This window comes from Scyliorhinus canicula, chromosome 8, assembly GCF_902713615.1.
Source record: "Scyliorhinus canicula chromosome 8, sScyCan1.1, whole genome shotgun sequence".
Lineage (NCBI taxonomy): Eukaryota > Metazoa > Chordata > Chondrichthyes > Carcharhiniformes > Scyliorhinidae > Scyliorhinus > Scyliorhinus canicula.
The window spans coordinates 42,207,270-42,233,062 of record NC_052153.1 but is presented as its reverse complement, the minus strand read 5'-3'; the positions used below and the strand labels follow the sequence as shown (position 1 = coordinate 42,233,062).

Below are 25,793 nucleotides of genomic sequence, written 5' to 3'. Positions count from 1 at the left end.
CCCGGATGTCATCCTTAAATAACAGAGCTACACCACCTCCCTTACCATCCACTCTGTCCTTCCGAATAGTTTGATACCCTCGGATATTTAACTCCCAGTCGTGACCATCCTTTAACCATGTTTCAGTAATGGCCACTAAATCATAGTCATTCACGATGATTTGCGCCATCAACTCATTTACTTTATTCCGAATACTACGAGCATTCAGGTAAAGTACACTTATGTTGGTTTTTTTACTTCTGTTTTGAATCTTAACATCTCCAGTTTTACTCCTTTTAGTATCACTGGCCTATTCACTGAGCTCCCCTCAGTCACTGTACCTTGTACTGTCGCCCTTTTTGATTTTTGACTATGTCTTCTCTGCCTTGCACTTTCCCCCTTACTTCCTTTTGCTTCTGTCCCTGTTTTACTACCTTCCAACTTCCTGCATCGGTTCCCATCCCCCTGCCACATTAGTTTAAACCCTCCCCAACAGCTCTAGCAAACACCCCACCCTAGGACATCGGTTCCAGTCCTGCCCAGGTGCAGACCGTCCAGTTTGTACTGGTCCCACCTCCCCCAGAACCGGTCCCAATGCCCCAGGAATTTGAATCCCTCCCTCTTGCACCATCTCTCGAGCCACGCATTCATCCTATCTATCCTGACATTCCTACTCTGACTAGCTCGTGGCACTGGTAGCAATCCTGAGATTACTACCTTTGAGGTCCTACTTTTTAGTTTAACTCCTAACTCCCTGAATTCAGCTTGTAGGACCTCATCCCGTTTTTTACCTATATCGTTGGTGCCTATGTGCACCATGACAGCTGGCTGTTCACCCTCCCCCCCCCCCCCCCAGAATGTCCTGCAGCCGCTCCGAGACATCCTTGACCCTTGCACTAGGGTCATACCAATTGACCAGTATGATTTTTTCACAAAAGTACTACTGTACTAATCTAGTAATTCAGAAGCCTGGGGTAGTTTTGCAGGGACGTGAGCGGGTTTCCCCATCCCACCGCACCAGAACGGGATTCTCGCGGCTGATCAATGGAGTTTCCCCATTATGGGGCAGCCCCACGCCATTGCAAAACCCCAGGCTGCCTGAAAAACTGAGAAAACCTCCGCCGGCAGCGGAGAATTCAGCCCATGAGTTCAAAACCCATCATGACAACTAAATTCTACTGATTGAATTAATCTGGAATAAAAAAGCTAGCCTGGGAAATGGTGACAATAACACCACCAGATGGCTGTAAAAACCGGTCTGATTTATCTGCAGCCTGAAGTGAAGGAAATCTACCATTCTCACCAGGTCAATCCTGTATGTGACTTCAGAACGGCAGCAATGTTGTGAACTGCGCTCTGAAATGCCCACTCAGTTTACCAAACCATGACAACAAACAAAATCAAATAACAATAAAGTCAGAAGGGCCCCCGGCATTTATGCGGGAGTTGGAGTAACAAAAACACATTCGGCCCAGTTGACCTCCCAATTTCAGTCACACTTGAGGATTTGTGGCTAAAATTGGGAGTCCATGAGCAAATCATATTGACGTAGTCATACTCACAGAATCATATTGTGGTAACTTGAGACCACAAAGATATTATGGGCCAGGGTTTAGAGAACCCCAAAGTGTATTATGGAGTTCACCTGACCCACAACTTTTAATAGATTGTGGTATGGGGAGCACACAGCCCACTCTACTTCAGAAATGGACAAGTATTTTTTAAAAACGAAACAATGTTTATTCTATGAACGCAAGTTAACCTTTTTTAAAACAAACAGTGAACATCTAAGAAACCATTAATTCAAATACAACCCCAAAGACTACAACACTAGGTAACCCTATAAGCTGTCCTTTTAACATCCAAAAGACTTAACAAACCTTAAAACAGGAGCACATTAGGTTTACATTCAATACTGAGAACTTTTACAATTCTGAGTGCAACAAATGATCCATAGATAGTCCTTGGATGGCAGAGAACAGCAGTACAGCTGCTTTGGCTCTTCAGATGCAGCTCATTGAAAAAAACAGACACACCCAAGCTTTTTCTCAAACTGAAACTAAAAAGCAGAAGTAGAGCTCAGCTCCACCCACACTCTGACATCACTACGGGCACATGCGCAGTATCATTTCTTAAAGGTACATTTCTTAAAGCAGCATTCTCATGACAATGAGGATAGTCAAATGCGCTGTTTGAAAGAAGAAACTTATTTTGTTACGACACCCTCGGCTAGTTCGCGTTCGATTCCAGACCCACAGGCCCCCGAGTTCCAAAACAAGTGAATTAATCAATAATTCTTATTCGATTTCCTGAAAGCTTTAGCCCGTAGCTTCCCAATAATTTACAGTCACTAGGTTTGTAAGTTGAAACACAATTGCTGTTTATTTATAACAGAAATATAGATGAAATATAAAGTAATTACAATGGAATAACAGCAAGCTGACCTACCATCCACCCCTTTAACCATCCCGCCTCTACCCAAACACTCATAAAACAAACAAACACAGAAAGGGTAAAAATAATTACGGTAAAAAGAAAGATACGAGTCCTTGCTTTCGATGTTGGATTCTTTGCAGTAGGCTGTCCTCTCAGCAAGCTGAATGATCAATGCCACCGGTGTATAGTTGGCGATGGTCTTCCAGCAGTAACGTTCATTTAGTACTCACAGTCAGTTTAGCCTTTATTAAACTGTACCTTCAACTCAAAGGTTCACCTTTGAGACTAAGAAAAGGATACTGAGAGGCCGAGATAGAGTGGACATGGAGAGGATGTTTACACTGGTAGGAAAGAGTAGAACTCGAGGCCACAGCCTCAGACTGAAGGGACGATCTTTTAAAACTGAGATGAGGAGGAATATCTTCAGCCAGAGGGTGGTGAATTTGTGGAACTCTTTGCCGCAGAAGGTTGTGGAGGCCAAATCACTGAGTGTCTTTAAGACAGAGATGGATAGGTTCTTGATTAATAAGTGGATCAGAGGTTATGCATGAAGGAAGGAGAATGGGGATGAGAAACAGATCAACCATGATTGAATGGCGGAGCAGACTAGATGGGCTGAATGGTCTAATTCTGTTCCTATGTCTTATGGACTACCTCTCTCATGAGACTCCTGGTCTCACATCAAACCCAGCCTCCAGCCCGAGTTTTAATCTCAATCCTTTGCAGTTTCAATAAACTGACGTCTATCCTTATTGAGGATAGCCAAGTCAGTCAAATCGTTCTGGAATCTACTTGTTTGAATTAAAGACTGCTTTCTGCAGACTGCTTTCTTCAGGTCACAGGTCACTGTTTCTGCTTGAGTTAAAGGTACAGGTTGCCTTTAAGACATAGATCATCGATAAATCAAAATTGTAATAGCAAAAAAATAAAAGAAAGAGGAAAATAGGAAACAAATAGGATTTAAACAGGAGGATCCTTACAATTTATATAAATAGATAACAAAGTTTGATAATAACAGTAACTCAGCAGACCAGTAGTAATAACTATGAAAACAGGAGCAGTAGTAAGATAGGTCTTGCTTACAGGCCTCCCTATTGCAGACTGAAAACCTGCCGAAGCCCACACATGGTCAGAACCCTCAAGAGACGCTGGTAACATAATTACATAGGAGAAAGGCTCAGAAGAACACTCTATACTCAAAATGATACTCTGCAACACATACCTTTCAGCTAACATCTCAGATTCTTCATTCAAGGACCCTGGGTATGTCCTGTCCATCAACATCACAAATCCACCAGACGTGATTAACAATTTTATGCAATCATCAGAAAGTGGCCCTGGGAGTCCTCAACATTGACTCTGGACTCAGAATCATCTTCTCGGCATCCAACCCCCCTCCAATACTTATGTTTCAATAAGATCACCTCTCATTCTTCTATAAACGCTAATGAACAAAGGCCGTTCCTGCTCAATCAATACTCATAAGACAATCTCCTCACCCCAGAAATAAACACCATGAACCATATCTGAACCCTCCCCCAATGGAAGTATATGTGGTATTGTTAAAGGATAGACTTGCAGACCACAAAGGTACAGACAAACAAGAGCTTTACTGTAAAGGTGTTGATTATATAGGCTGTTTAGGATAGTGTTATGGGCCAGGGTTTAGAAAACTCCAAAGTACATCATGGAGTTCACCTGACCCATGACTTTTAATAGATTTTGGTTATGGGGAGCACAAGGGTCCACTCTCCGGGTGTTATGCAACAGAGACCTTAAGTATTTTTAAAACAAAACAATGTTTAATCAATGAACCCAGTTAATATTTTATAAACACACAGTAAACATCTTATAAACCACCAACACACGTAACCCCACAGATACAATACTTTATAGGTAACCCTTAATACCTTTCCTAACAACATCCATAAGTTAAACCCTTTTTTAACAAAGACAGCAGGTTTAAATTTTCTACAGAAACAGGAATTACCTTGAAATCATTAAGTGAGTTGAAGACATTCTTTAGCTTGTAGAGAGAGATATCATTACACATCTGCTTGCTTTGAATACAGGTCCACAACTCTGAAAATAAAACCAAAAACAGAGCCTCCGGCCAAAATCCCGCACCTGCAGTTACCGAAATCCGTTCCCACCCCGTAACTCAAACTCCTCCTCCAGGCTCGGGAACCCCTCCTCAATTAAGAGATCCCCAAATCTCTCAATCCCTTCCCACTGCCACCTCCTAAAGCCCCCACCCCGCCCCCTGGATTGAACTGATGGTAATCACAGATTGGTGAACACGCCCCCTCCAGTCTCATATGCTGCCTCCATTACCCCCACACTCTCGGGGCTGCCACTACCACTGAGCTTGTGGAGTACCGAGCCGGCGAGAACGGCAGAGGTGCCGCTAACAGAGCCTCCAGACTTGTGCCCTTACAAGATGCCACCTCTACCCTCTCCCACACCGACCCCTCCCCCACCACCCACTTCCTAACCATTGCAATATTAGCCACCCAGTAGTAGCTAATAAAGTTCGGAAAGGCCAAGCCTCCCTTCCCGTGCCCCCGCTCAAGAAGAACCTTCCTCACCCTCGAGGCTTTCCCAGCCCATATAAAACCCAAGATCGCTGTGCTCATTTTCCTAAAAAATGCTTTGGGGATAAAGATTGGGAGACACTGAAACACAAACAGCAATCTCGGGAGGACTGTCATTTTCACAGTCTGTACCCTCCCCGCCAATGACAGCGGGAGCACGTCCCACCTACGGAAGTCCCCTTTCATTTGTTCAATCACCCTGCCCAAATTTAATTGTGAAGCTGACCCTAGGCCACCTGAATCCCCAGACACCTAAAACCCCTTCCCACCACTTTGACCAGCATCTCCCTCAGTCTACTCTCCTGCCCCCTTGCCTGGATCGCGAAGACCTCGCTCTTGCTCATGTTTAGTTTGTAACCTAAGAACCGGCCAAATTCCTCCAGTATTCCCATAATTCCTGCAATCCACCCCAACGGGTCTGTTATATACTGGTGTAAATCGTCCACTTAGAGCGAGACCCTATGCTCCAAACCCCCCCCCCCCCCCCCCACCCCCTCACTATCTCCCGCCAAATGTTCGATGCCCTCAACGCCATCGCCAAAGGCTCTATGGCCAGGGCAAACAGTAGTGGGGAGAGTGAGCACCCCTGCCTTGTCCCCCTGCACAGACTAAAATACCGCGACCAAACCCGGTTGGTCCTTACATTCCCCACTGGTGCCTGATATAGCAAGTAAACCCAATCTACGAATCCTTGTCCGAACCCAAACTTTCCCAGGACATCCCACAGGTGCCTCCACTCCACCCGATCAAAGGCCTTCTCTGCATCCATGGCCACCAGCACCTCGACCGCACGGCCCTCCGCAGGCATCATTGTTACATTTAGGAGCCGTCTAATATAGGACGCCAGGTGTCACAAATCCCGTCTGGTCCTCCCCTATCACCCCCAGAATACAATCCTCAATGCCCATGGCCAAGATCTTTGCCAGCAATTTAGCACCCACATTCAACAGGGAGATCAGTCCATATGACCGACAGCTCTCCGGATCCTTGTCCTGCTTCAAAATAAGGGAAATCGATCAACCGGGTGTCCATCAGGTCCTGGGTCTTTACCTGATTGCATCGTCCCCAACTCGTCTATAACCTCCCCAAGCCCAATGGGGCTCCCAATCCCTCAGCTAGTGCACCAGCATCCTGCTGGCTTTTTCACCATATACACCATCCCCTTTACCCTCTTTACCCTCCTCAGCTGTCCCACCGCTTTACCTGTGGACAGGAGCCCAAATTCCAGTTTATGACGCATACCTCCTGTCCACCTGTAAAATTTCGCCCACCAGCCTGTCCAACTCCGCCTGCTCAGTCTTCTCCTTATGGGCCCGAATTGAGATAAGTTCCCTCCTAATAACCGCTTCAGTGCCTCCCATATCACCCCCACCAAAACTTCACTTGTGTTATTGATCTTTATATATCCCCGAATGGCCTCCCTCACCCGCTCGTAAACCTCCTCCTCCGCTAACAACCCCACATCTAACCTCCATTGCGGCCTCTGGGCCTTTCCTTTGTTGACTTGCAGGTCTACCCAGTGTAGAGCGTGGACTGACACCACAATTACTGAATATTCAGCATCCACCACCTCAGCCAGCAACGTTTTGTCCAACACAAAGAAGTCTATCTACCTTGTGTACATGGGAGTAGAATGAAAACTCCTTACTCCTTGGCCTCCCAAATCTCCACGGATCCACCCACCCCCCCATGCGCTCCATAAACCCCGCAGCTCCTTTGCCGAAGCTGATACCTTCTCAGACCTGGAACTCGACCAATCCAGCCTCGGATCCAGGACCGTGTTGAAATCTCCGCCCCCTAATCAGTCGATAAACGCAACATCGTCCCAGTTTGGGGCATATATATTTACCAATACCATGGCCATTCCCTCCAGCTTCCCACTAACCATGACATATCTACTCCCCAGTTCTGCCTCTATCTTCCTTACCTCGAACACCACCTGTTTATTGACCAGGATTGCCACCCCCCTCATTTTAACGTCTAACCCCGAATGAAACACCTGCCCTTCCTTAACCTAACCTGATCCCCCACCTTCAAATGTGTCTCCTGAAACATGGCCATGTCCGCCTCCAGTTGCCTCAAATGCGCAAACCCACGGGACCTTTTGACTGGACCATTCAGTACCTGAACGTTCCACGTGACCAGCCTGGTCGGGGGGCACCCTGCCCCCCGCCCCCCCCCCTTGCCGATTAACCATAACCTCTCCTCGGCCAGTCTGTGGCCCATGTCTCGCACCTTCCCGGCCCACCCACGAGCAACCACCGTCATCAACCCTCCTCCTCCTCCGCTTTGAGAGTCCTCTCCCCATCAGCAGTCAAGCCCCCCCCCCCCCCACCACCCAACCCCTCCATCAACCCCTCCCACCACCCCCCCTCGTTCTTCAGCTCATCCCCCACTTTGCTTCCGTGAACTAGCCCTCCCAGCTAGCCTGGCAGCCCCCGACATCTAACCCCCCACTGGTTCCCCCCCCCCCCTCCCCCCCGCTCTGAGTGCAAATAGTCGAAACAAAGGCAAGAAGCAAAAACAAACAAACAAACCCTCCCAAGGTCCGAGCACAAAGGCCCACCCCCTCCTCCCTTTACAAATTAGTATATACCAGCCTAACCCCAAACCGAACAGAAAAAACCCCAGCAAGAAACAAGCAAAACCCCCGAAATAAGTCCAAATAACACAGATCCAAAGTTTTAGAAAACATAGTTCAGCTCGCCTTAGTCAAAGTTCAAGATCCTCCTTCTCCTGTCAGTCTATTCTCCTTCAGGAAGCCGCTGCCTCCTCGGACAAGCCAAAGTACCAGTCCTGGCCCCCATAGGTCACCCAAAGGCGGGCAGGGTACAGTAGCCTGAACTTTATGCCCTTTTTGTACAGGGCCGACTTGACCTTATTAAAGCTCGCCCTCCTCTTCGCCAACTCTGCCCAGGGTCTTGTTACACCCAGATCTCAGCATCCTCACACGTACATCACCTCGTCCGCTTGGCCCACCTCATAATGCTTGTCCAGGAACCAAAGCAATCACACCACCATCGCCCTCGGCGTCTCACCCCCCTGGGGCTTGGGTACCAGTGCCCTGTGGGCCCGATCCACCTCCAGCAGACCATCAAACGCACCTTCCCCAAGCAGCTTCTCCGACATCCGCCCCACATACGCACCAGCGTCCGATTCTTCGATTCCCTCCGGCAGACCCACGATCCGAATGTTCTGTTTCCGAGAACGATTTTCCAGCTCCTCCACTTTCTCCAGCAGCCTCTTCTGCTGGTCGCGCAGCATCCCAATCTCTGCTGCCATCGAGCTGGACTGCTCCTCTTGCTCCCCCGCCAGCTCCTCCAACCTCTGGATCACCTGACCCTGGGCCGCCAGTTTCGTCACCACGCGGTCAACCGCCGCCTTAATCATGACAACCGCTCAGGCCAGGTCCTCCACAGGGGGAGGACCTGTTGTTGGGTGAACTTCTCATTTAGGAAGCTCACCAACTGGTCCATCGCCCACTGAGCTGACGGTTCGCCATCTCCACGCGGGTTGACCGCTCCTCACTGGCCACCACCACCTGGTTCGTTCTTTTTTGATGACTTCTGCGCCGCAGATCCATAAACTGGGGGTCCCTTTCTTCTGTTCTTGCTTCTCCACCCTTTCTCTACAAATTTCCTGCAACAATCCGCTTAAAAGCCACATAAAGACCACCATGAGCGGGAACTGCCAAATGTGCGACTGCTCACTCCATGGTCGCCACCGGAAGTCCCCAATTTTTCAATTTCTATAAGATCACCTCTCACTGTTCTAAACTCCACTGATTATAATCCTTACCGAGTTAGTCTCGCCTCATATGAGAGACCCACGATCCCAGGAATCAGCCTGGTAAACCTTTGCTACACTCCCTCCATGGCAAGAACATCTTTCCTCAGATAAGGACACCACAACTGCACACAATACTCCAGGTGTGGCCTCACCAATGCCCGATACAATTGCAGTAAAATATCTCTATTCCTGTATTCAAATCCTCTCGCTATGAAGGCCAATATACCATTTGCCTTCTTTACTGCCTGCTGTACCTGCACACTTACTTTCAGTGACTGATGAATGAGCACAGCAAGGTCTCGCTGAGTATGTTCTAAAGACCTGTGCTCCAAAACCCAAGTCAAGCCCCGGCCAAACTGTTCCAGTAGAACTAAGCACAAAAGTTAAATAAATACAGTCTTGCCAATTGCCTCCCCATTGATCTGCTCTCAAACATTAAGGGGCTGGATTTTCTGTTTCTCGGATGAAAGCCATTCCCTGTTGGTGGGATTCACTGCTCCCGATGCTTGTCAATGGAATTTCCCATTGAGGCCACCCCACGCCACCGGGAAACCCATGTACGGAGATGCTCTGCTGGCGGGAACAGTGAATCGTGAAGGCCGGAGAATTCCAGCCAAGAAAACCGATGGAAGATTTTGTCAACGGTGCTACTGGTGGTGACTTCCAATAGAGGCCACGGTCACACAGGGCGGCTCCTCCTTGAAGGCATTGATTTTGGCCCCTTCTACCCCGAATTTTGGGGAATTTCGGCAGAAAAGCTGTGCAGAGAGTGGAGGGGGTTAACTTCTCCCCTGGATGGGCATGTCTACGGGTTACCAAACTCGACAGACGAAAGTGAGAACCCTGGCTAAAGAGTTGAAGGAGACGCGTGGCGCAGCATCATTTGTAAAAGTGGCGGAGAGGAAAGGGTCGTCGTCGACTGGGAAGCTTCAACTGGAGCAGTCGATGAGCTTCGTTAAGCACTAATTTCAGCAGCAGCGTAAGGAAATGCAGAATGACTGGTCACGGGCGATTGGGGGAGCAGTGGCATCTCTCCGCGGGACCTTGGAACAGGTAGAGAAGAGCCTCGAAGTGCAGGGGACGATGTTCCAGGAGGTGGAGAAGGTGGTGCCTGACCAGAGTGATCAGATTTTGTCATTGTAGGTGGAGATGGCGATCCTGGGGTCATGTGTAAGATGCTGCGAGCAAATATAAAGAACCAGGGACATAGGCCCAGGTGGCAGAATCTGCAGATTGTGGGCCTTCCAGAGAGAGTGGAGGGAATGAGTGCAACGGGCTATGTCAAGAGGATGCTGGCCAGGTTGATGGCAAAGAAGGTGCTCGACAAGACCCCAATGGTGGATCGGGCCCATAGGTCCCTGAGGCAGAGGCCAAGAGTGGTGGAGCCGCCACGGGCAGTGATTCTGCGTCAGTTCCAGGACAAAGAAAAGATTCTGAGGTGGGCCAGGTTGTGAGTGGGAAGGAAACCGAATCCGGATCTATCAAGACATTGGAGCAGAGCTGACCAGGAGACGGGTGGGGTTCAACAAGGCTAAGGCAGTGCTGTATCGGCACCAGATTTGGGATGTCAGACTTTGGGTAACTTTCGAGGGCTGGGAATATTACTTTGGGCCACAGAGGAGGCAAATTACTTTATTAAGCTGGGGGGGGGGGGGGGGGGGGGGGCGGCGGCTGAAGGGAGATTTTGGGTGGAAGTGTTATCTGTTTCTGTTTGCTGACTAGGAAACATTGCACCCGCCTTTTTTTTGTTTTTTGGTGGTACAGTATGGGTATGTGGTACAGTATGAGTATGTGTTGCAGTATGGGTATGTGGTACAGTATGAGTATGTGGTACAGTATGAGTATGTGTTGCAGTATGGGTATGTGGTACAGTATGAGTATGTGGTACAGTATGAGTATGTGGTGCAGTATGAGTATATGGTACAGTATGAGTATGTGGTGCAGTATGAGTATGTAGTACAGTATGAGTATGTGGTACAGTATGGGTATTTGGTACAGTATGAGTGTGAATTGCGCTTTCACGTATCTGATCGTCAGTCCAGAAGTAAAACACTCGAACACGTCAGTAACGAATATTCGTTTATTTACGGCCGGGACAAATCTCTAAGCAGTCGGGTAACCACCTTCGAGAAGTGCCAAAGTCCAAAATATGGACTGTCTCTTTATACAATCACAGCTTAGAGGTGGTCCCCTTAAATTCCTAGATACACCAATGATTTGGCAAGGATCCAGAACATGTACATATATGGAATTATTCTTCGAGGTCGGGAGGTTATTTTTGACATAATCATTAGCACAAGTCACTATTAATGCTGTTCACAAAGGTCTTTCTTATCCCATGGCCATATGGCTCAACTCACTCCAAAGACAGTCCCTCTTACATTTCAATGTTTATTTGTTCCAACTGGTCAAACGAGCTTAATTATGTTATCTCTGCAATAAAGTAACGGTTCCCATTCATTCCATTCTTTGCCTTTTTGACCTCTCTGCTTTTACAGATACGGGTCAGAACATTAATTAGTACCAAAGTCACACTCCCTATATTCCATCCCATAACCTTCTGACATCTTTGCTTTTACAGATGCCGGTCAGACATACTCCCTTTATTTCATCCCTTGACCTGTTGACATCTCTTTCACAGAGCTTTTCAGAACTGTTATATTAACCCTATCAGTTAAGTTCCAAATGAAATCCACTTCTACATTAGTATGTGGTACAGTATGGGTATTTGGTACAGTATGAGTATGTGGTGCAGTATGAGTATGTGGTACAGTATGAGTATGTAGTACAGTATGAGTATGTGGTACAGTATGAGTATGTGGTACAGTATGAGTATGTAGTGCAGTATGAGTATGTGGTACAGTATGAGTATGTAGTACAGTATGAGTATGTGGTACAGTATGGGTATGTGGTACAGTATGGGAATGTGGTACAGTATGAGTATGTGGTACAGTATGAGTATGTAGTACAGTATGAGTATGTGGTACAGTATGAGTATGTAGTACAGTATGAGTATGTGGTACAGTATGGGTATGTGGTACAGTATGAGTATGTGGTACAGTATGAGTATGTAGTACAGTATGAGTATGTGGTACAGTATGGGTATGTGGTACAGTATGAGTATGTGGTACAGTATGGGTATGTGGTACAGTATGGGTATGTGGTGCAGTATGAGTATGTGGTACAGTATGAGTATGTGGTACAGTATGGGTATGTGGTACAGTATGGGTATGTGGTGCAGTATGAGTATGTGGTACAGTATGGGTATGTGGTACAGTATGGGTATGTGGTACAGTATGAGTATGTGGTACAGTATGGGTATGTGGTACAGTATGAGTATGTGGTGCAGTATGAGTATGTGGTGCAGTATGAGTATGTGGTACAGTATGAGTATGTGGTGCAGTATGGGTATTTGGTACAGTATGAGTATGTGGTACAGTATGGGTATGTGGTACAGTATGAGTATGTGGTACAGTATGGGTATGTGGTAAAGTATGAGTATGTGGTACAGTGTGAGTATGCGGTACAGTATGAGTATGTGGTACAGTATGGGTATGTGGTACAGTATGGGTATGTGGTAAAGTATGAGTATGTGGTACAGTGTGAGTATGTGGTACAGTATGAGTATGTGGTACAGTATGGGTATGTGGTACAGTATGGGTATGTGGTAAAGTATGAGTATGTGGTACAGTATGGGTATTTGGTACAGTATGAGTATGTGGTACAGTATGGGTATGTGGTACAGTATGAGTATGTGGTACAGTATGGGTATGTGGTACAGTATGAGTATGTGGTACAGTATGGGTATGTGGTACAGTATGAGTATGTGGTAAAGTATGAGTATGTGGTACAGTGTGAGTATGTGGTACAGTATGGGTATGTGGTACAGTATGAGTATGTGGTAAAGTATGAGTATGTGGTACAGTATGAGTATGTGGTACAGTATGGGTATGTGGTACAGTATGAGTATGTGGTAAAGCATGAGTATGTGGTACAGTATGAGTATGTGGTACAGTATGAGTATGTGGTATAGTATGAGTATGTGGTACAGTATGGGTATGTGGTACAGTATGAGTATGTGGTAAAGTATGAGTATGTGGTACAGTATGAGTATGTGGTACAGTATGAGTATGTGGTGCAGTATGGGTATGTGGAGGAGACAAGTCCCATGCTGGCCAACAGAGGATAAATGAGGTGTTCAAGGCCTTTTGTGAGGGGCTGTAAGGGGTCGAGCCAGGGGGGCAGGAGGCAGATATGTGTCAGTTTTGGGATGGCCGGACTTCCCATAGCTTGAGGAAGGGAAGAGGCAGCCACTGGGGGAGCCGTTAGGGCTAAAGGAGGTGATAGATTGTATTGGCATGAAGCAGTCAGGGAAGGCACCCTGGGCCGGGTGGCTTTCCGGCTGAACTTTCTAAGTAGTTCACGGGGGAGTCGGCCCCCCTACCCCTTGAGCATGTTTAGTGAAGCAGAGGAAAAGGGGAAGTAGCCAGCTACATTAATGCAGGCGTCAATTTCGCTGATCCTGAAAAAGGGGAAGGATCCATTGAAGTGCGGGACCTATAGACCCACCTCGCTGCTAAATATGAACATGAAATCCCTGGCAAAGGTATTGGCGAGAAGGTTGGTGAGGTGTGTGCCAGAGATGGTTTCGGAGGACCAAACGGGCTTTGTGAAGGGAAGGCAGCTCTCTCATAATATTAGAAGGTTGCTGAATGTAATTATGACCTTACAGGGAGGGGCGAGTGCCGGGGGTGATAGTGTCCATGGAAGCGGAGGAGGCCTTTGATTGGGTAGAGTGGAAGTATCTGAGATTCTGGGGAACTTGAGTTTGGGCCGAGGTTTGTGGCATGGGTTCAGTTGCTGTATGCGTCCCCCATGGCAAGTATGCGAATGGGTGTGATGAACCTGGGTGTTTTGGGTTGTATAGAGGGTTATAAATTGAATGCACGGAAAAGTGAGGTGTTTCCGGTGAATGCTGCGGGGCGGGGGTGAAACTGGGGGCTTTGCCATTTAAGGTGGCAAGGGAACGGTTTCAGTACCTGGGGATCCAGGCTGTGCATGAGTGGGCCGCAATGCGTGGGTAGAACCTGCCGAGGTTGGTGGAGGAGATCAAGGGGGGCCTTTAAAGTTGGTCTACTCTGCACCTGACAGGGTGCATGTGGTGAAGATGACCGTGCTGCAATATTCCTGTTTGCTTTTCAGTCCCTCCCATTTTTCTCCCCAAGGCCTTTTTTGGAAGGTGGTTATGCGAATCTCAGAATTTGTGTGGGCACGGAAAGTGCCAAGGGTGAAGAGGGTTATGTTGCACGGCCAGAGGTGGGAAGGGGGGGTGGGGGGGGGGGGGGGGGGGGGGTTTGGCACTCCTAAACCCGTTGCATTATTATTGGGTAGCGAAAATGGAGAAGGTGAGGCGATGGTGAGAGGGGGAGGGAGCGGACTGGGTCAGGTTAGAGGAGGAGTCTGATAAGGATACAAACCAGAGGGCTCTGCTGACGGCCCAGTTGCCACTCACTCTGAGGCAGTATACAGGGAGTCCTGTGGTGGAGTCATCTATAAAAATCTGGAACCAGCTGAGGAGGCACTTTAAACTGGGCCACATGTCGATGTTGATGCCACTGTGTGGGAACCATAGGATGATGCAGGGGGGGGAGGAGAGTGGGATGAATGGGATGTATATGCAGTGGAAGCAGGAGGGGTTGGGTGGTTTCGGGACATGTTTTCAGAGGGGAAGTTCACTGGGCGAGGGAAGCTGTGGGAGAGATTTGGGTTACCAAGAGTTTAGGTACTGACAGGTGCGGGACTTTGCACGTAAGGAGCTGCCTTCGTTCCCTCAGGTACCGGAGTACAGACTCCCTGATGAGGTGGGATGGCAGGATTGGGAATATATATGGGTGTTTGGGACAGCAGGGAACGACAGGAGTGAAAAGGATCAAGCAGTGATTGGAAGAGGAGTTGGGGAGAGAGATTGGATGGGGACTCTGGTGTGAGGTCATGCGGCGAGTGAACTCAACCTACTCCTCTACAAGAATGAGTTTAATATAATTTAAGGTGGTGCACAGGGTCCACATGACTTGGGCTCAGATGAGTGGGTTTTTTCTGAGGTAACAGGCGAGAAGTGTGGGAGGAGGCCCGCGAATCGTGCTCATATGTTCTGGGGGTGTAAGGAGTTGGAGAACTTTTGGGATGCTGTGTTCGAGACCCTATCAAGAGTCCCCATAAGATCAAAAGTAGGGATGTTCACTGATGATTGCCCTGTTTAATACCATTAGCAACTCTCCTGGCTGACCTCTCATCTTCCACTCTCCATACGTTTATGCTCAGTCAAGCTATATCTTGCACAAAGTCCTATTCACTCCCAAATTCAACGCCTCCTGACCTCGAATGGGTCCTCATGTACAAATACTTCCAATGTCTCATTCCTTTCCATCTCCATAATCTCCTGAAGCCTTTTAACCCTCTGGCAATATTCCTTTCTTCCATTTTTAACATCTTGAGCATTCCTATGCTTCCTTTGATACACCGTTTTCCGCTCTACCTTTAGCTCTCAAGGCCCTAGGCACTGGAATTCCCTTCATTAACCTTTATAATTTTTCACCTCTTTTATCTTCTTTAAGACATTCCTTTTGTACAAGAAAGAAGGCATTTATTCTATCGATGCAGGCCATGGTGGAGAACTTCATGCCTTTGCAAATCCATGGTATAACATCTATTTCAGGATTCATATATAGAAACATACATAGAAAATAGAAGCAGGAGGAGGCCATTCGGCCCTTTGAGCCTGCTTCGCCGTTCATTATGATCATGGCTGATCATCAAATTCAATACCCTGATCCCACCTTCCCCCCCATACCCTTGATCCCTTTAGCCCCAAGGACTATATCTAATTCCTTCTTGAAATTTCTTGTTTTCGCCTCATCTATTTTTTGTGGCAGTGAATTCCACAGATTCACCACTCTCTGTGTGAAGAACTTTCTCCTCACTTCAGTCCTTAAAGGTTTACCCCCCTTATCCTCAAACTGTGACCCCTAGTTCTAGACACGCCACCATAGGAACATTCTTTCTGAATCTACCCGGTCTAATCCTGTAAGGATTTTACACGTTTCAATGAGATCCCCTCTCACTCTTCTAAACTCCAATGACTATAATCCTGATGAATTTTGTCTCTCCTCATATGACAGTCCTGCCACTCCAGGGGTCAGCTTGGTAAATCTTCATTGTACTCGCTCCATAGCAAGAACATCCTTCCTCAGAAAAGGACACCATAACTGCACCCAATAGTCCAGGTGTGGCCTCACCAATGCCCCGTACAATTTCAGTAAAACATCCCTATTCCTATACTCAAATCCTCTCGCTATGAAGGCCAACATATCATTTGCCTTCTTTACTGCCTGTTGTACCTGCGTGCTTACTTTCAGTGACTGATGCACGAGGACACCAAGGTCTCACTGAGTATCCACCTCTCTCAATTTACATCCATTCAAATAATAATCTGCCTTCCTATTTTTGCTACCAAAATGGATAACCTCACATTTATCCATGTTATACTGCATCTGCCGTGCATATGCCCACTCACTCAGCCTGTCCAAATCCCACTGACGGATCTCTACATCCTCCTCACCCTCCCACCTAACTTGGTAATGTCTGAAAATTTGGAGATAATATATTTCCCTCATCCAAATCACTAATATATAATGTGAACAAGTGGGGTCATCGCACAGATCCCTGATTGACTGCCAATCAGAAAAAGAGACATTTATTCCAACTTTTTGCTTCCTGTATCCTAACCAGCTTTCTATCCATCTCAAGACACTACCCGTGATCCCGTGCACTTTAACTTTACATAATAATCTGCTATGTGTGACCTTGTCGAAAGCCTTCTGAAAGTCTAAATAAACCACATCCACCGGTTCCCCCGGTCAACTCGAGTAGCGTTCTAATAGATTTGTCACGCATGATTTCCCTTTCGTAAATCCATGCTGACTTTGTCTGATTGTACCACAGCTTTCCAGATGCTGTGCTATGAAATCCTTGATAATGGACTCTAGCAACTTCCTACTACCAACATTAGGCTCACTGGTCTATAGAACCCTATTTTCTCTCTACCTCACTTTTTGAATATTGGGGTTGCATTAGCTACCCGCCAAACTGTAGGGTGTTGCTCATTATGCTTTCCTTAATTTGCTCTGTTTTAATTGCCTTTGCTCAAGAGTTGCCAGGTATCTTTCTGATACCACCACAAGGTTCAAAACCGAATACTGATCAAAGACTCGATACACCAGTTAGTAAGTTTGAAATCAATGCACATTTATTTACACACACAGTCAATTATTACTCATGCACAAACTCTACTCACTAAACTACAACTACTACTAAAAGCCTGTACTTAGCTTCGGGCGCCCACTCAGTCAGAGGAACAATGGACGTTGTCCGGTTCTGATACTGCTGGCTTTGAACTGGTATAGAAAAGTAGCTAGGAGCGCCTATCTCGTAGCGTGCGTTGACCTTCGACTTACTTGGCTGGTGCTTGGCGGGCCTCTCGTCGCTGAGAGCCAAAGCCAAGGTGAAGGTGAAAAAGAAGAAAGCCCTCTGACCTTGGGGACTCCTCTTTATACCCCAAAGGGTTTCGCGCCCTTCTGGGCGGTTCCTGAACTTGGTCCCAATTAATTGGACCATGTCCCAGTCATTTGTATTGATTCTCTCCAATAAAGGGGTCGTTCCTCGATCGCTGGGCGAGCCCTTGGTAACCGGTGGCCTGCCATTGTTTTAGTCTCCACTGGCGCCGGGGAGTCTGCCCTGGCACCGATTGCTTAAATGTTTCTCTTTTGTCCCCTGAGATAGTTCATTAGTATGATAGCACGGTCGCATGGTGGTTAGCATAAATGCTTCACAGCTCCAGGGTCCCAGGTTCGATTCCCGGCTGGGTCACTGTCTGTGTGGAGTCTGCACGTCCTCCCCGTGTGTGCGTGGGTTTCCTCCGGGTGCTCCGGTTTCCTCCCAGAGTCCAAAGATGTGCGGGTTAGGTGGATTGGCCATGCTAAATTGCCCGTAGTGTCCTAAAATGTAAGGTTAAGGGGGGGTGGGGGGTTGTTGGGTTACGGGTATAGGGTGGATACATGGGTTTGAGTAGGGTGATCATGGCTCGGCACAACATCGAGGGCCGAAGGGCCTGTTCTGTGCTGTACAGTTCTATGTTCTATGTTCTATGCTAATGGCTTGTATTATCAGTTCTTTCTGGGATCTGCAAGTTCCAACCCACAGGCAAACCTTGCACCTGCTTGTTTTCCTAGTATTGTCCAATTTTCCCTGAACTCTTTGCGAATATCCATTTTGGAATCGGGATGTGGCCACCCCAGGTGGCTACAAGGGACAATTCCAGCATCCAAAGAATTTTGGAAAATGACCACAAATGGATCTACTATTTCTCGTGCCACTTACTGAAGTACTCTGCGGTGAGAGTTATCAGGCCTTGGAGATTTGTCCACCTTCAATTCCATTAATTTCCCCCAAATTATTTCTTTACTAATACTAATTTCCTTCAGCTCCTAACTGAAACTTGTGTTTATCAGAACTTCCGGTTCATTATTCATGTCTTCCTTTGTGAAGACAGAAGCAAAGTACGAATTTAGTTCCTCAGCCATTTCTATCTTCCCCATTATGAATTCCCTCCATTTCTGACTGGGATTTATTCCAGAAATGGAACTGCCCTCAATGCCATTAGTGCCAGTGCTGAGACCAACTGTGTTCAAGTCTACATGTGACCTAACCGACTGCCTGTAAAGGGTCTGCTGCAAGCACCACCAAAAATGTTAAAAACATATTCGCCTGAATATTGAGCCAGGAGGAACAGGGATGCTGCTGCCTACTCCACAATGGTCCCAAAGCCTGAACCTGGTTCATGTTTCTTTCCAGGAAACAGGTGGACAATTTTAGATGCTGTGCCGAAATAGCCTGAAACTAAGATCACATCAACCTACTCCCAATCACTCTAGTGCACTCCATATGCCTATCCAATAACCGCTTGAAAGTTCCTAAAGTGTCCGACTCCACTACCATAGCTGGGAGTGCATTCCACGCCCCAACCACTCTCTGAGTAAAGAACCTACCTCTGACATCCCTCCTATATCTTCCACCATGAACCTTACAGTTATGCCACCTTGTAACAGGTACATCCACCCGAGGAAAAAGTCTCTGAATGTCCACTCTATCTATCCCCCTCATCATCTTATACACCTCAATTAAGTCACCTCTCATCCTCCTTCGCTCCAATGAGAAAGCCCTAGCTCTCTCAGCCTTTCCTCATAAGACCCACCCACCAATCCAGGCAGCAGCCTGGTAAATCTCCTTTGCACCCTTTCCAATGCTTCCAAATCCTTCCTATAATGAGGTGACCAGAACTGCACACAATACTACAAATGTGGTCTAACCAAGGTCTTGTACAGTTGCAGCATAACCTCAAGGCTCTTAAACTCAATCCCCCTGTCAATAAATGCTAACACACTATAGGCTCTCTTTACGGCTCTATCCACTTGGGTGACAACTTTCAGAGATCTATGGACATGAACTCCAAGATCTCTCTGCTCCTCCACATTCCTCAGAACCCCGCCGTTAACCATGCAATCCACATTCAAATTTGTCCTATCAAAATGAATCACCTCACACTTATCAGGGTTAAACTCCATCTGCCACTTTTCAGCCCAGCTCTGCATCCTATCAATGTCTCTTTGCAACCTACAACAGCCCTCCACATTATCCACTACTCCACCAATCTTGGTGTCATCAGCAAATTTACTAACCTAACCTTCAACTCCATCATCCAAGTCATTGATAAAAATCACAAATAGCAGAGGACCCAGCACTGATCCCTGTGGTACACTGCTGGTAACTGGGGTCCAGGATGAAAATTTACCATCTACCACCACCCTCTGTCTTCTATGTGACAGCCAGTTATTGATCCAATCAGCCACGTTTCCCTCTATGCCATGCCTCCTTACTTTCTGCATGAGCCGACCATGGAGCACTTGATCAAACACCTTACTAAAATCCATGTATACAACATCAGCTGCTCTACCTTCATCTATGTACTTAGTTACCTCCTCAAAGAATACAATCAAACTTGTGAGACAAAACTTACCCCTCACAAATCCCTGCTGACTATCCTGGATTAAGCTGTATCTTTCCAAATGATGATAAATCCTATCCCTCAGGACCCTTTCCAATAATTTACCGATGGGCGAAGTGAGACTAATCGGCCTATAATTCCCAGGGTTATACCTATTCCCTTTCTTGAACAAGGGGACAACATTCGCCTCTCTCCAGTCTTCTGGCACTGTTCCTGTAGACAGTGAGAACATAAATATCAAAGCCAAAGGCTCTGCAACCTCATCCCTCGCCTCCCAAAGAATCCTAGGATATATCCCATCAGGCCCAGGGGACTTATCTATCCTCAGGCTTCTCAAAATTTCTAACACATCTTCCTTCCAAATATCTACCTCCTCCAGCCTACCAGCCTGTATCGCACTATCCTCCTCAACAACATGGCCCCTCTCCTTTGTGAACACTGAAGAAAAGTATTCATTTAGGGCCTCTCCTATATCTTCAGACTCCATCCGCACGTTCTCACTACTGTCCTTGACCGGCCCTAACTTCATCTTGGTCATTCTTTTATTCCTCACATAAGTGTAAAAGCCTTGGGGTTTTCCTTGATCCTACCCACCAAGTACTTCCCATGCCCCCTCCTAGCTCTCCTAAGCCCTTTCTCGAGCTCCTTCCTAGCTATCTTGTATCCCTCAAGTGCCCTAACTGAACCTTGTTTTCTCATCCTTACAAAGCCCCCTTCTTCCTCTTGACAAGACATTCAGCCTCTTTTGTAAACCATGGTTCCCTCACTTGACCATTTCCTCCCTGTCTGACAGGGACATACGTATCAAGGACACGCAGTATTTGCTCCTTGAAATGTAGCGCTCCCTCAATACCGTATTGCCAAGTCAGCCTTGATTTTAGTGCTCAGGTCCTGAAGTAGGTCTAGAAACTGGACACTAATGAATGCAAAGTTAAAAGTGTAATTTCTGGTCTTTTTCTCCAGGCTCTCTTCCAACAATCCTTCAAAAAGCAAAAGTAAACATCGTCGATTTCAACAAATGCAAACGTATCTTTGGAACACTTGTTAACGATAAGATGTTGTGTGCCGGTACCTTAAGAGGAGGAGTTGATGCCTGTCAGGTAGCCTTTTGACCAAAACGGAATGCTGACGTGCATTTATTTATACTTATAATCAAGAGTGTAAGGGTGGCACGGTGGCGCGGTAGTTAGCACTGCTGCCTCACGGCGTTGAGGACCCGGGTTCGATCCCGGTCCCAGGTCACTGTCTGTGTGGAGTTTGCACATTCTCCCCATGTTTGCGTGGGTCTCACCCCCACAACCCAAAGATGTGCAGGGTACGTGGATTGGCCACGCTAAATTGCCCCTTAATTGGAAAAATTAAAAACAAAAGAAAAAATAATAATCAAGAGTGTATTATGTCATTTGAATGTGGTACAATAGACATAGGGTGGGATTCTCTAATCCTGAGGCTAAGTGTTGACACCGTCGGAAACGCCGTCACATTTCTCGACGGCGTCAACAGGGCCCCCGGATCAGCAATTCTGGCCCCTACAGGGGGCCAGCAGGGCCCTGGAGCGGTTCACGCCACTCCAGCTGCTGATCCGGCCTTGGAATCGGCGATGGGGGATGCGCGCATGCGCAGTGGGTCCGGCGCGAACCCACGCATGCGGAGTCCCACTGGCGCGAGGTCAGAAAATCCCGCCCAGTAAGTATCTTCATGAATTAATGTTTCACAAGTCAATTTACTGATGTAAACTATCGGCCTCCACTAGCTTAAAGCTGAATCCAAATGAACCGTCACCACAGGAAAGAAATGCACTGTCATTATGACAGGTAGAATGTAAACGTTGCAACGATTCCATTCCAAGCCAACTTCTGATGCATTTTAAAGTTATGGGAATAATATTGAATGTTTTTTTTAGTGAAAACAAGTCCTTCTGTCATTCTAGCAGTTTTAAGGCTGTAACTAAATCAGGAATATGTTACTGCTTATTCTTTCTCAATCCAAGATCTGGGGCCCTCCCTCTTGGCTTACAGTCTTATTGGGAAAATGAGTAGCAATGGCTGAAAACAGGTTCCACATTAACAATATACCTTGGAATAGAAACAACAGCTTGCATTTCTGAAATGAAATGAAAATCGCTTATTGTCACAAGTAGGCTTCAAATGAAGTTACTGTGAAAAATCCCTAGTTGCCACATTCCAGCGCCTGTTCGGGGAGGCTGGTACGGGAATTGAACCGCGCTGCTGGCCTGCCTTGGTCTGCTTTAAAAGCCAGCGATTTAGCCCAGTGTGCTAAACCAGCCCCTTCTGTATCACCTTTAATGCAGTAAAATGTTCCACGGCACTTCAGGGGAGTGTAATCAGACAAACATTGACAGCTGAAGAAGGAAGTGATAGGGAAAGTGACCAAACGATAAGATGTCGTGTGCCAGTGCACACAACCAGGTAGTTGTTGGTTTCCGACAGGAGCTTAATTATACTTCTGGAATTGGTCCGTTGTTCTGGGACTAATCCTTGGGATGAACAGAACAGGAGACTTTGGACCTATGGTTCCTACAACCCTCCACCACTTGGAATTTTTTTTTTACTTCATGTCTGTTGTAGATTAACTGACAGTGATTAGTCTCTAATTGCTAAAGTGAACTAAACGTATCAGATCTTTTCTAATTAATCAGTTCCTGTAATCCTAGTTCATCTATCACAAGATGCAGTGCTAAGAGGCCTTGGTATTCTAAACTGGGATCAGCGCACAATGAGGCAGTTGTCTTCCAGGTTGGTCAAGTCTGTGAATCAAAGGGCGGCATGCGGCACAGTGGATAGCACTAGGCCTGTGGTGCTGAGGACCCGGGTTCAAAGCCCAGCCCTGGGTCACTGTCCGTGTGGAGTTGGCACATTCTCCTCATGTCTGCGTGGGTTTCGCCCCCACAACCCAAAGATGTGCAAGCTAGGTGGATTGGCCTCGCTAAATTGTCCCCTTAATTGGAAAAAAATAATTGGGTATGCTACATTTATTTTAAAAATGGAAAAAAAAACAGTGAATCAGAAATGGAAGCTCAAATTGTTTGGCTCTGGGACAAAGATTGCTGGGAATCATAGTCCACATGTGCCGTCACTTCTGATAAACTGATATGGTGCCACTTTGCTCAGTGCTGGAAATGCACCCCACCAAAGGCACCAAAATTAAACTTTCTTTCATGCATTCACTCCCATTTGTGCAAAAAGCTAAATGCTGACATTACGATTCAATCTTCACTGCTGGTGTTTTTTTTTTTCTCTATCTCTCCTATTTTCTTTCCTTTTTCTCTATTTCATTTTTCTCTCTCTTTGCTTTGCTGATCGTTTTGCTTTGCATCTCTCCTCCCTCCTGTCTTCCATGTCCCTCTGATGTTTCCGTCCGTCCCTTTTTTGTACCTCTCCTCTCGCATGTGGCCTTTGTTCCTGGAAGCCAGTTGAGCAACAAAGAATTAATGACGCAGCTTTCAGTCTCGCAGGCCATGTTGGCATTGATTCATTTGGCCCTGGAATTTGAAATGTCACAACAGGGAACAAAAATGCCCTAGAAATATTTTGTGTATGTGCAGAATTTCCTTCCAGTTGAGTAAACAGTACTAACAGAAACACAAGCTGCTTTGTAACATAACAAGTCTAAGAAACATCTTTTAACTTGTGTGTATTTCCTTCTTATTCACATTACAGGGTGATTCAGGAGGCCCACTAGTTTGTCACAGACCTAATAAGACTTGGTTTCTGGCTGGGATTGTGAGCTTTGGTATTGAATGTGCCACACCTAATATCCCTGGAGTCTACACTCGTATTACAGCTCTGAGAGACTGGGTGCAGAAGGAAATTGGACTGTAAGCAGAAATATGTCACAAGATGAGAAGTCCTCCTCAGATATTTCATTCCGACTGACTGAACAAATTCTCTTTAAAAAAAAACAGAGCTATTCTTGGTGTTACACGGAAGCTACAAAGCAGTTTATGATCTCCATTCAGCCCACACGTTTCAACCTTTTCTTTCAGGGAAGGTGGATGAGGATGACGAGAGAATGATCTGGAGACAATAACAGTCTAATTCCATTATTGGTTTGTAAATGTGAATGATCTAGGAGCAAAAACTCATAAGTACAACAAGAATAATGCACAGGGCTAATGGAACCCAGAAATACAGAGGCCCCAGATGCATATGTGGTCTCTGGTAAAACCCATCGTAAAACGGAAAGGCTCCATACAACTGTTGAATCAGTTTAATTTAAGTGTAATATATTGTGAAATGGTTTACTGGATTACTAAGACAATATGTGAAGACCCACTTCCTGATGTGTTTGTGTTCTAATCTATTTGCGGGGTGGGGAGAGGTCCTGAATGTTTTTGAGGCCATGAATGGATGAATTCCGAATTTAAAAATGCTGGAAATAACAACTCAGGCAGCATCTCTGGAGAGGGCAACATAGCTAACACTTCAGATCAATGACAAATCTTCAGAACTGTGTCTGGGTACCCAGCGCTTATATTTTCAATTCACTGGAAGGATTGCATGGGATCGTTCTGGCCTTGGGCAAAATTGAAATATCTGCTGGTTATATGAAGTGAAAAAGGATCGGTGAAGAATGGGAATCAGGAGAGGCGATTGCTCATGTGGCTAATCTCATCTCACCAATTTCCACTATCAATAAAAGTCAACAATGTTATCCTTACATGTCGAAAATGAATAAATAATTGTAAAGCTTCTGAAGAGATTTTTCATTGTGAAAGAAGATATCATGGATAACAATCATCACGCCACACAATACTTAGTTGCTTCCCATTGATTTGAATTTAGAATTTGTAGTGAGCAGAAATGTATATTTTCATTTAATGCCTCAACATTTTAGCAACTCAAAATACTGTCATTGCCCATTGCACAGCAAGAAGTCTTACAACACCAGGTTAAAGTCCAACAGGTTTGTTTCAAATCACTAGCTTTCGGAGCACTGCTCCTTCCTCAGGTGAATCAGCTGAGGAAGGAGCAGCGCTCCGAAAGCTAGTGGTTTGAAACAAACCTGTTGGACTTTAACCTGGTGTTGTAAGACTTCTTACTGTGCTCACCCCAGTCCAACGCCAGCATCACCATATCATTGCCCATTGCATCAGAGGGGTCCTCACAGCAGTGAGTTAATTGAATGCCTTAAGCTGTGCATCAGCAGAATAAATTTTAGCCTTTTTGAATTTGATCATAGAATTTACAGTGCAGAAAGGGCATTTGGCCCATTGAGTCTGCACCGGCTCTTGGAAAGAGAGCACCCTACCCAAGCCCACACCCTCGACCTTATCCCCGTAATCAGGTAACCCCACCTAACCTTTTGGACACTAAGGGGCAATTTAGCGAGGCCAATCCACCTAACCTGCTCATATTTGGACTGTGGGAGGAAACTAGAGCACCCGGAGTAAACCCACGCAGACACGGGGAGAAAGTGCAAAGCCCACACAGACAGTGACCCGAGGCTGGAATTGAACTGGGACCCCTGGAGCTGTGAAGCAGCAGTGCCAACCACTGTGCCACCATGCTGCAGACTGCTTGCATCAAACTCTTGTCTGTCTGTTGGGTATAAGGACCGTCCATAAGTTAATTTTTGACATTCTTCAAATCACCAGAAACAGAAAGAAATCACTTCACCACTCAAGCTTGTTCCACGTTTAATGTGATCGTGGTTCAGCTGTAGCCCAACTCCATTTACCCACCTTAGCACCATATCCCTTGATAACATTTCTTAACAATTTATCGTACCCAGCCATGAAAATGTTAATTGACCCAACACCCGTAGCTTTTCGTGGGAGAGAGCACAACATTGCGGCTAAGCATTGGCTGGAAACGTACTTATTGATTTAATTCCCAAATGTCCTCGCTCTAATT

General features: G+C 46.4%; 1 protein-coding gene across 2 annotated transcripts in view; it reads left to right on the top strand.

Annotated features, from left to right (window-relative positions):
* LOC119970196 (transmembrane protease serine 11C-like) overlaps window positions 1-24,630 on the top strand; it is a 107,604-nt gene extending 82,974 nt beyond the window's left edge. For both annotated transcript variants that reach the window (XM_038804443.1, XM_038804444.1), the window contains 2 exons: window positions 20,881-21,017; window positions 23,598-24,630. In XM_038804443.1, coding sequence (XP_038660371.1) covers window positions 20,881-21,017; window positions 23,598-23,759 — 299 coding nt within the window. In that variant the 3' untranslated portion in view covers window positions 23,760-24,630. The remainder of the gene's footprint in view (window positions 1-20,880; window positions 21,018-23,597) is intronic.
* Window positions 24,631-25,793: the final 1,163 nt, after the last annotated feature.